General features: G+C 45.9%; 1 protein-coding gene across 2 annotated transcripts in view; it reads right to left on the minus strand.

Moving 5' to 3' along the window:
- Window positions 1–1,824: 1,824 nt before the first annotated feature.
- LOC122545756 (uncharacterized) overlaps window positions 1,825–10,894 on the minus strand; it is a 30,211-nt gene continuing 21,141 nt past the window's right edge. The window contains exons 5-6 of one of the 2 annotated variants that reach the window (XR_015754332.1): window positions 10,609–10,730; window positions 3,049–3,178 (exon numbers count right to left, since the gene is read on the minus strand). Coding sequence is in view for 1 of the 2 variants with exons in the window: in XM_087982729.1 (XP_087838855.1) it covers window positions 2,528–3,178 (651 nt within the window). In the remaining variant the exon portion in view is untranslated. Of the gene's footprint in view, window positions 3,179–10,608; window positions 10,731–10,894 lie in introns of both variants that reach the window. The other variant, XM_087982729.1, reaches the window with a different exon arrangement.

Raw genomic sequence — 10,894 nt, forward strand, 5'->3', positions numbered from 1 at the left:
AAGGGGGGGAGAGAAAGGGGGGGGAGAGAAAGGGGGGGGGGAGAAAGGGGGGGGAGAAAGGGGGGGAGGAGAAGAAAGGGGGGGAGGAGAAGAAAGGGGGGGAGGAGAAGAAAGGGGGGAGGAGAAGAAAGGGGGGGAGGAGAAGAAAGGGGGGAGGAGAAGAAAGGGGGGAGGAGAAGAAAGGGGGGGAGGAGAAGAAAGGGGGGGGAGGAGAAGAAAGGGGGGGGAGGAGAAGAAAGGGGGGGGAGGAGAAGAAAGGGGGGGAGGAGAAGAAAGGGGGGGAGAAGGGAAGAGGGGGGGGAAGAGGGGAAGAGAGGGGAAGAGGGGGGGGAGGGGGGGAGGGGGGGGAAGAGGGGGGAGGGGGAGAAAGGGGAGGGGGAGAAGGGGGGGGGGAAGAAAGGGGGGGGGGGAAGAAAGGGGGGGGGAAGAAAGGGGGGGGGAAGAAAGGGGGGGGAAGAAAGGGGGGGGAAGAAAGGGGGGGAAGAAAGGGGGGGAAGAAAGGGGGGGGGGGGAGAAAGGGGGGGGGAGAAAGGGGAGAAAGAGGGGGGAGAAAGAGGGGGGGAGAAAGAGGGGGGGAGAAAGAGGGGGGAGAAAGAGGGGGGGAGAAGAGGGGGGGAGAAGAGGGGGGAGAAAGGGGGGGGGAGAAAGGGGGGGGAGAAAGGGGGGGGGAGAAAGGGGGGGGGAGAAAGGGGGGGGGAGAAAGGGGGGGGGGAAGAAAGGGGGGGGGGAGAAAGGGGGGGGGGAGAAAGGGGGGGAGAAGAAAGGGGGGGGAGAAGAAAGGGGGGGGGAGAAGAAAGGGGGGGGAGAAGAAAGGGGGGGGGAGAAGAAAGGGGGGGGGAGAAGAAAGGGGGGGGGAGAAGAAAGGGGGGGGGGAGAAGAAAGGGGGGGGAGAAGAAAGGGGGGGGAGAAGAAAGGGGGGGGGAGAAGAAAGGGGGGGGGAGAAGAAAGGGGGGGGGAGAAGAAAGGGGGGGGAGGAAGAAAGGGGGGGGGGAGAAGAAAGGGGGGGGGAGAAAAAGGGGGGGGGGAGAAGAAAGGGGGGGGGGAGAAGAAAGGGGGGGGAGAAGAAAGGGGGGGGAGAAGAAAGGGGGGGGGAGAAGAAAGGGGGGGGGAGAAGAAAGGGGGGGGGAGAAGAAAGGGGGGGGGAGAAAGAAAGGGGGGGAGAAGAAAGGGGGGGGGAGAAGAAAGGGGGGGGAGAAGAAAGGGGGGGGAGAAGAAAGGGGGGGGAGAAGAAAGGGGGGGGGAGAAGAAAGGGGGGGAGAAGAAGGGGGGGGGGAGAAGAAAGGGGGGGGGGAGAAGAAAGGGGGGGAGAAGAAAGGGGGGGGGGAGAAGAAAGGGGGGGGGGAGAAGAAAGGGGGGGGGAGAAGAAAGGGGGGGGGGAGAAGAAAGGGGGGGGGGAGAAGAAAGGGGGGGGGAGAAGAAAGGGGGGGGGAGAAGAAAGGGGGGGGAAGAAGAGGGGGAGAAGGGGGGGGGAGAAAGGGGGGGGGGAGAAGGGCGGGGGGGGGGGGGAAGGGCGGGGGGGGGGGGGAAGGGCGGGGGGGGGGGAAAAGGAAGGAAGGGATTCTAACCTATGGCTAGGATTGATACCTGGCAATGTGAGGCAGCAATGCTAAACACTGAGCCAGTGTGTCATCCTGGTTAGGGGGTAAGGAGTAAACAGCCAATTATTTGAAACAGATGTGATCCACAGTTTTGGGTCAATTTCATCTGACATTTATGAAATATGCATCATTGTTTTATATAATCAGATGTGTGATTGTATAGCCACTGGCATAAAGTTAACAGTACAACTTACATCTTACAAAAAGAACCATATCTTAATTGTATTTTGTAGAACATTTATTTCAAAGTGATCAAGTGAAGATAACAGAAAGCAGATTACATTCAGAACACATTTCTTTGTCTGCAAATGTGCAAAGGCATCTTGATCAATTTTGTACAATGAATCCAAAAAGACATCATAAAAACATTATTCAGTAAACATGAAAGCTTCAACAGTTGAAGTTATTCTGTCACCAATTCATAATTCTCATTGAAGCATGTATTCTGCACAATAACCCCAAACTAAAAATATTAAGTTAAAACACATCAGAAGGAAAGCAGAATGTTTGTGGATCCCCACAATGGCTCGATAGATTTGTCATTTTACCCACTTTACAAATGATTTTCAAAAGTAATGCCTTTCTCTGTTTGGATTGAATGAAACATCCATATCTGTTACAGTCACCAGTCCCTCCAAACTAGAAATAAAACCATGTATCCTTATCCCATCCACTCAAACATATCAGCTTTAGAAAGTATTCGAGCACCCATTGAAACAATAAGGCACGACTCAGGCCAACTTGCTAACGCAAGTTAATGAATTTCCAAATATCAAACATGACCCTTAATTCAGCTCGATATTGAAATCAGACATTTCCACTTATCATGCTCCCAGTTAAATGAAAGTATCATTTAATTCTAAAGATTTCGTAGAAATCTTAAGGCCAAAACACTCCGAGAACAACATTCACACATTCTTCTCCCAAATTCACATATTGCATTGAGCACCACTCAAAGTCACAGGATGGCCTTCACTGAACAGATCGGCTGATCCAGGCTGTTGCATTTCATATGCACCAAACACTGGTGCAAGTGTCAGATAATCTGGCAAAGATACATCATTTTGTACTGGATTGCAGTTATTTGGGTTCATTTGGAAGTCCTGAGTAGAAACAATCAGTTCTCTCCCAACTGTCCCCATGTTAAAAGAAGACGAAACTTGGTGACATTCTGAGGGAGGGTAACTTGTGGATGTAGCAATGCATTGAATGTCCTCCTTGATTGATGGAGATTGGTGAATTCTGACAGCTGGGAATCCCATTCCTGATCTTGAAATCTGATTCCGGAAACTCAAAGACTGTGTGCCAGGGATTATAAGGCATTCTTTGTGAAAGTTGCCAAAATTGGGATCTGAGCATTGAGCTGGTGGAAAGTTCTGGAAATATGAAGAAACAGGTGGATATTGAAGATCTCTACGGATTGGAGAAGACTGTACAATGTCCACAATCGGATGCTCCATGGAGGTTTGATGCCTCCTATAGGATATAGCTTGGCCACTGGAGAAAACAGACTGTTGCTGGGAGCTGATAAGATGGGGCTTTGTTACAGTCGGTGTTCGTCCTCGAGTCAGGGGGCAGGTCTGGAATGAGAAACAAGACATCAATTGTGTGTCTGAAGAGCTAGTTAAATGCCATAGACATTGGGAAACAGTAGTATAAAGGGAATAGTTTAAGTGAGTTGGGACCCTATAAGAAGTCAATCAATCATTCACTGTAAATAATGGTTCAAGAAAGCAACTCACCACCTTCAAGGCCAAGGGATGGGAATATACATTGGCTGAGCCAATGACACCCATGCCACAATAAGTGAATAAGAATAAAAATAAAAAATTATGAACCAACCGTAAGATGTTTAATCATAGAATGGTTGGAACACAAATCATATTGTGTGTTGGAAGCCACTTCACCCATCTCTGCAAAGGTAACTCACGTAATCCATCCAACCATGCAAATGTTTTGACATTCAGGTGCTTTTCTCATTCAGTTTTGAAAGCGGAGATTTAAATTGGATCCACCACATACTTGATCCTAAACACCTCGTTGAGTATAGGAGTTGAGAACATCATTTTGCGGCTAGAGGAAAGTGGTTAGGCCACTTTTGGAATATTGTGTGCAATTCTGGTCTCCTTCCTACTGGAAGTTGTGAAACTTAAAAGGGTTCAGAAAAATAAAAAGAGTTACAAAGGTGTTGCCAAGGTTGGAGGATTTGAGCTAGAGGGAGAGGTTGAATAGGCTGGGGCTGTTTTCCCTGGAGCATCGGACCCTGAAGGGTGACCTTAGAGGTTTTTCAAATCATGAGGGGCATGGATAGGATAAATAGACAAAGTCTTTTTCCAGGGGTGGGGGAGTCCAGAACTAGAGGGCATTGGTTTAGGGTGAGAGGGGAAAGATATAAGAGGGACCTAAGGAGCAACATTTTCACCTAGAGGGTTGTGCATGTATGGAATGAGCTGCCAGAGGAAGTGGTCAAGGCTGGTACAATTACAACATCTAAAAGCGTCTGGATGTGTATATGAATAGGAAGTGTTTAGACGGACATGGGCCAGGTGCTGGCAAGTGGCACTAGATTAGGTTGAGATATCTGGTTGGCATGGATGAGTTGGACGCTATGACTCGTTGTGCAGGCTAGAAGATGAAGGAGCAACCAAATCGCATTGAGTCTACTTCATCAATCAACGAGGTTGTGGCTGATTGGATAATCTTCAATTTTACTTTCCTGCATTTTCCCCATAACCCTCAATTTTTTTTTTACTAATTAAAACTCTGAAAATGTTTTGTCCTATATTTACCATAAATAAATTACATCTTTCTCAACACTTCTGCCAACAAGAAGCAGTGACTCTACCCTCCACAATATCCACAACTCCACCAACCTTCATGTCATCGGCAAACTTACTAACTCACCCTGCCACTTTCTCAGTCATTTTTATAAATCACAAAGAGCAGAGATCCCAGAACTAATCCCCGTGGAACACCACTGGTCACCAAGCTCCAGGCTGAATACTTTCCATCCACCACCACCCTCTGTCTTCTATGGACCAGCCAATTCTGTATCCAGACAGAAAAGTTTCCCTGTATCCCAAGCCTCCTTACTTTCTGAATGAACCTACCATGGGGAACCTTATCAAATGCCTTGCTAAAATCCATATACACCACATGCACTGCTCTACCTTCAATGTGTTGTCTCATCCTCAAAGAACTCATTAAAAGGTTTGAGAGACATGACCCACCCCTCAAGGATGCTGAAAGTACCCTCTCCAATACTTTGCCCACCACTGACATAAGACTGACTGGTCTGTATTCTCAGGATTATCCCTATCCCCTTCCTTGAATAAGGGAATAACATTTGCTACCCTCCAATCATCTGGCACTACTCCAGTGGACAATGAGGATGTAAAGATCAGCGCCTTTGGCGCTGCAATCTCTTCCCTCACTTCCTGTAGTAACCTTGGGTGTATCCCGTCTGCACAGGAATTTATCTATCCTTACATTTTTCAAACTTTTCAGCACATGGTCTTTCCTAACATCAACCTGTTCTAGTCTGTTTCATGCTGTCCTCAGAAACATCATGGTTCCTCTCAGCAGTGAATACTGAAGCCAAGTATTCATTAAGGACCTCACTTAGCTCCTCCGATTCCAGGCACAAGTTCCCTCCACTATCCCTGATTGGCCCTACCCTCACTCTGGCCATCCTCTGGTTCCTCATAGAAGTGTAGAACACCTTGGGATTTTCCTTAATTCTACCTGCTAAAGCTTTTTCCACATTCCCTTCTAGCTCTCCCAAGTCTATTTTTCAGTTCCCTCCTGGCTACCTTGTAACCCTCTAAAGCCCTGTCTGATTCTTGCCACCTCAAACTTACATAAGCTTCCTTCTTCCTCTTGACTAGATGTTCCACACCCCTGGTCACCCAAGGTTCCTTCAACCTATCATCCCTTCCTTGCCTCAGTGGGACAAATGTATCTAGCACTTGCAGCAAGTGCTCCCAAAACAACTGTCATTTCTATTGTGCATTTTCCTTAGAACATCTGTCCCCAGTTTAGGCCGAAGGGTCATGTACCTCAGTTCCTGCCTAATAGCATTGAAATTCCCCATGCCTCAGTTAAATACTTTCCCATACCATCTGCTCCTAGCCCTCTCCCTGACAATAGTAAGGATCAGGGAGCTATGATCACGATTATTGAAATGCTCTCCCACCGATAGATCTGACCTCTGGCATGGTTCGTTGCCAAGCATCAAATCCAATATGGCCTCCTCTCTAGTCAGCCTATTCTACATATCGCATCAGGAACCCTTCTTGGACACACCTGGCAAAAACTGTTCCATCCAAACTATTTGAACTCAATTTAGACGAGCCAGTGTTGGACTGGGGTGGACAAAGTTTAAAAATCACAATACCTGGTTATATTCCAACAGGTTTATTTGAAGGCACTAGCTTTTGAAGCACTGCTTCATCAGGTGATTGACCAAGAAGCAGCACTTTGAAAGCTAGTACCTTCAAATAGACCTGTTGGACTATAACCTGGTATTGTGTTACTTGAACTAAGTAAGGTCCAATCAATGTTAGGAAAATTAAAGCCACCAGTGACAACAACCCCATTTCTTCTGCACCTTTCCAAAATCTGCTCCTCCGTGTCTCAGTTGCTATTGGGTGATCTGTAGAAAACACTCAAAGTGACTGCTCCTCTCCTGTTTCTGACTTGCACCCATATGGACTCTAGACAAACCCATCCCAACGACCTCCCTTTCTACAGCTGTGATACTATCCCTGATTAGCAATGCCACTCCCCCACCTCTTTTACCTCTCTTCCGCACCCACCTCCCCCCAAACTGTTACTTTTGAAACATCTAAACCCTGGAACATTAAAACAACCATTCCTGCCTCTGTGATATCTAACTTTCTGTAATGGCCACAACATTAATAGTTCCAAGTACAGATCCATCCTCTTCCTCCCACACCAGCCCTGGAGCCACATGTTTATCTGCACTCACTCTGTTCCTAGCCTCACTAGCACGTGGCACCAGTAGCAATCTTGAGATTATTACTCTGCTTCTCCTACCTTCCTGCTTCCAACCTGACTCCCTATATTCTCTTTTCAGCTCCTCCTCCCTTTCCCTACCTATGCCATTGGTACCAATGTGTACCATGACTTCTGGCTGCTCTCCCTTCCCCTTAAGAATCCTGTAGACTAGAATTTGGATGCAGAGTACAGGGTTAAAGGCAGGATTCTTGACAGTGTGGAGGAACAGATAGATCTTGGGGTCCATGTCCATAGATCCCTCAAAGTTGCCCCCCAAGTTGATACAGTTGTTCAGAATGTTTATGGTGTGTCGCCTTTCATTAACGGGGTTAGGGTTAAGAGCCCTGGTTAGACCATATTTGGAATATGGTGTTCTTTTCTGGTCACCTCATTATAAGAAAGACGTGGAAGCTTTAGAGAGGGTGCAGAGGAGATTTCCCTGGATACTACCTGGACTGGAGGCATGTCTTATGAAGAAAGGTTGAGGAAGCTAGGGTTTTTCCTCATTGGAGCGAAGAATGATGAGAGGTGACTTGATAGAGATGTAGAAGATGTTGAGAGGCATAGATTGAGTAGATAGCCAGAGACTCTTTCCCTTGGTGGAAATGTCTATCATGAGGGGGCATCATTTTAAGGTAATTAGAGGAAGGTTTAGGGGAGATGTCAGAGGTAGGATCTTTACACAGTGCTGGGTGCATGGATTGCACTGCCAGCAGTGGGAATAGAGTCAAGTACGTTAGGGACATTTAAGCAACTCAGATAGGCAATTGGATGATTGTAAAATGAAGCGAATGTGGGTTTGTCTGATCTTAGAATAGGATAAAAGACCATCACAACATAGAGAGTTGAAGGGCCTGTACTGTACTATGTTCTTCAGACTAGACTGCTAGAATGATTTTGAACACTCTACCAAATCTACTTTCCAAACAACCTCAGATTCTTTAACCTCTCTCTAGTTTCTCATCATTAGAATAAAATCTTCATATTCTTCCTAAAGTCCAGTGCCCGCAGTTTTGTGCAGAACGCCAGGTGAGTCTGAACCTGACGAAAAAAATAGCTAAGGTGCCTCTTATGTTTTGGAATAACCAATGGGAAAGTCATTGCTTTAAACCAATGGCACATGGAAGAAGATTCCGCAGTCTTCTTTTTAAAATATGAGTTACCAGAATGGAGACTTGGATCTGCAATGCTGCATTATTTGAGTGTAGGGGTAGAGAAGGGGAATATGCCAGACACCTCAGCTCTGTGGGTGCTGGTCAGGACTGCCTGGCATAGAAAGAACTCTGATTGGTTCCCGGGCAGTAACTTTGAGTTTGGACAATGCAGGAGAAACATTATCTGTGAAAGAGAAAGCAACTAAATCTCTCTCTTGATCTAAATCACAAAATTCTGAGTAGTGCCCCTTCTCCTCTGCAAACCCTTTGTAGAATGAATCTTAACCAGAAATAAATTCTGAAGCAGTTGAGGATGAGTTGTGATGGATAAAAAGAACATTTAAGTAAATCAGTACAGAAAAACACCAGGGTCCATCAGAATCATTTGCTGGATATTCAAGAAGATAATGCAAATAATTGTCAATGGAACTCGAACAGCTGCATCCAGGCTATGTGGGTGGGCAAGAGAATGGCAGATGGATTATACGGTGGGGGAACTATGAAGCTAAAAAGCAGAATAGTTTTGGGAAGGTGAGTACCTTTCAATACTGATGTTCAGATGGACTTTGGTGTACCTGTTCTGTGGAACACAGAATGAAAAACTATAGAGGGAGTGCATTGAAAGCTTACCAGACTGATGCCTGGGTTAAAGAACTAATGTATGAGGAGGGGTTGAATTGGTTAGGAATATATTCGTTGGGGTTTAGAAGAATTGGGGGATTGAGGATAGGGGTGGAGGAGGGGAGGATATAAAAGTCTATTAAATTCTAACAAGAACAGGGCAGACAGGATGTCTCCAATGACCAGGGACGCCGGGATCAAGGGTCGCAATCTATGAGTATGCTGTTTAGGGACGACGACGACGATGAGGATCAAAGCAATAGAGGGAAACGCAGAAACAGGCTAATCAATGACAGAAGAGGCTGCAAGAGCTGAATGGCTCCTAATTCCTACATGTTTCGATTGTGATAAATGTCAATGGGAAAATCAGGAAGGGAGTGGGCCTATGTTGTAGAGACATTAAATTACAAGAAATGCTACAGTAATGCAGGGTTTTAATAAGACCATAAGACATAGGAGCGGAAGTAAGGCCATTCGGCCCATCGAGTCCACTCCGCCATTCAATCATGGCCGATGGGCATTTCAACTCCACTTACCCGCATTCTCCCCGTAGCCCTTACTTCCTTGTGACATCAAGAATTTATCAATTTCTGCCTTGAAGACAGTTAGCGTCCCAGCCTGCACTGCACTCTGTGGCAATGAATTCCACAGGCCCGCCACTCTCTGGCTGAAGAAATGTCTCCGCATTTCTGTTCTGAATTTACCCCCTCTAATTCTAAGGCTGTGTCCACGGGTGCTAGTCTTATCGCCTAACGGAAACAGTTTCCTAGCATCCACCCTTTCCAAGCCATGTATTATCTTGTAAGTTTCTATTAGATCTCCCCTTAATCTTCTAAACGCCAATGAATACGATCCCAGGATCCTCAGCCATTCCTCGTATGTTAGACCTACCATTCCAGGGATCATCTGTGTGAATCTCTGCTGGACACGCTCCAGTGCCAGTATGTCCTTCCTGAGGTGTGGGGACCAAAACTGGACACAGTACTCCAAATGGGGCCTAACCAGAGCTTTATAAAGTCTCAGTAGCACAACAGTGCTTTTATATTCCAACCGTCTTGAGATAATTGACAACATTGCATTCGCTTTCTTAATCACGGACTCAACCTGCATGTTTACCTTCAGAGAATCCTCAACTAGCACTCCCAGATCCCTCTGTACTTTGGCTTTATGAATTTTCTCACCGTTTAGAAAGTAATCCATGCTTCTATTCTTTTTCCCAAAGTGCAAGACTTCACATTTGCTCACATTGAATTCCATCAGCCATTTCCTGGACCACTCCTCCAAACAGTCTAGATCCTTCTACAGCCTCCCCACTTCCTCAGTACTACCTGCCTGTCCACCTAACTTTGTATCGTCGGCAAACTTCGCTAGAATGCCCCCAGTCCCTTCATCCAGATCATTAATATATAATGTGAACAGCTGCGGCCCCAACACTGAACCCTGCGGGACACCACTTGCCATTCCGAAAGAGAACCTATTATCCCAACTCTCTGCCTCCTGTCAGACAGCCAATCTCAATCCGTACCAGGATCCATAATGCAGCCTAACTTGGAAAATTGCATACAGTGGAGGCTTATATTTGCATTGCTGTCTGTACAGTAAAGGTTCACTATCTTTAGGAAGTGCAGACAGAAGGATTTTTTTAAATGGGATATTCTTGGGATGTGGAAGTCACTGGCTAGGCCAGCAATTATTGCCCAGCCCTAATTGCTGGGAGGACAGTTAAGAGACAGACTTTAGGAAGCTTGGTAAGAAATTGAAAAAAGATAGCAATCTCGGGAATATTCCTGGTCCCTTGCAGTAGTGAGTACAAGAATACAAAGATAGAGCAGATGAATGCATGACTATATGGGAATATGGTATCATAGTCATGACCAGGATTTGGCTGATGAGTAGAATTGGCAGCTCAATATTTCTAATTGTAGAATATTATGACCTGACACCAAGGGGGCAGCTGTAATGGAGAGTCCACAATATTGATCAAGAATTCAAAGATAGCTGGGGGGGGGGGGGGTTATCTTGGAAAGACCATCAGATGAAACTATATGGGTAGAAATAATGAAGGGGAGCAAACACACATAGGTGTGAACTAAAAACACCCAAACAAACAATCAACCAACAAGACAAAAATATTATGGTGGAGTACTGCAAAATATAGAAGAAATTAACAGTGAACAAGAATACATGGAGGGGTTTAACAGCCTTAAAACACTGACCTGGATGAGATGTATCCCAAACTGTTGAGGGAGACCAAGGAAGAGATATCAGAGATATTGGCCATCATTTTCAAGTCTTCCCTGGCCAGAGATGAGGTGCCAGAGGACTAGAAGACAGCTAACTGTCTCATTAAAACAAAAGGGAGGCAGAGATAAACGATACAATTACTAGCCAGAACAGCCTAATCTGTGAGAGGAAAATCGTTAGAAAGAAGAGAGAAAGTACATCTACACCTGACAGTTATGGAGTATTCAGGAATTTACAAAATGGATTTTTTTTTAAAAG

Source organism: Chiloscyllium plagiosum, unplaced genomic scaffold, assembly GCF_037043375.1.
Source record: "Chiloscyllium plagiosum isolate Xiang-an unplaced genomic scaffold, Cpla_swu_hap1 HiC_scaffold_44, whole genome shotgun sequence".
NCBI classification, from domain to species: domain Eukaryota; kingdom Metazoa; phylum Chordata; class Chondrichthyes; order Orectolobiformes; family Hemiscylliidae; genus Chiloscyllium; species Chiloscyllium plagiosum.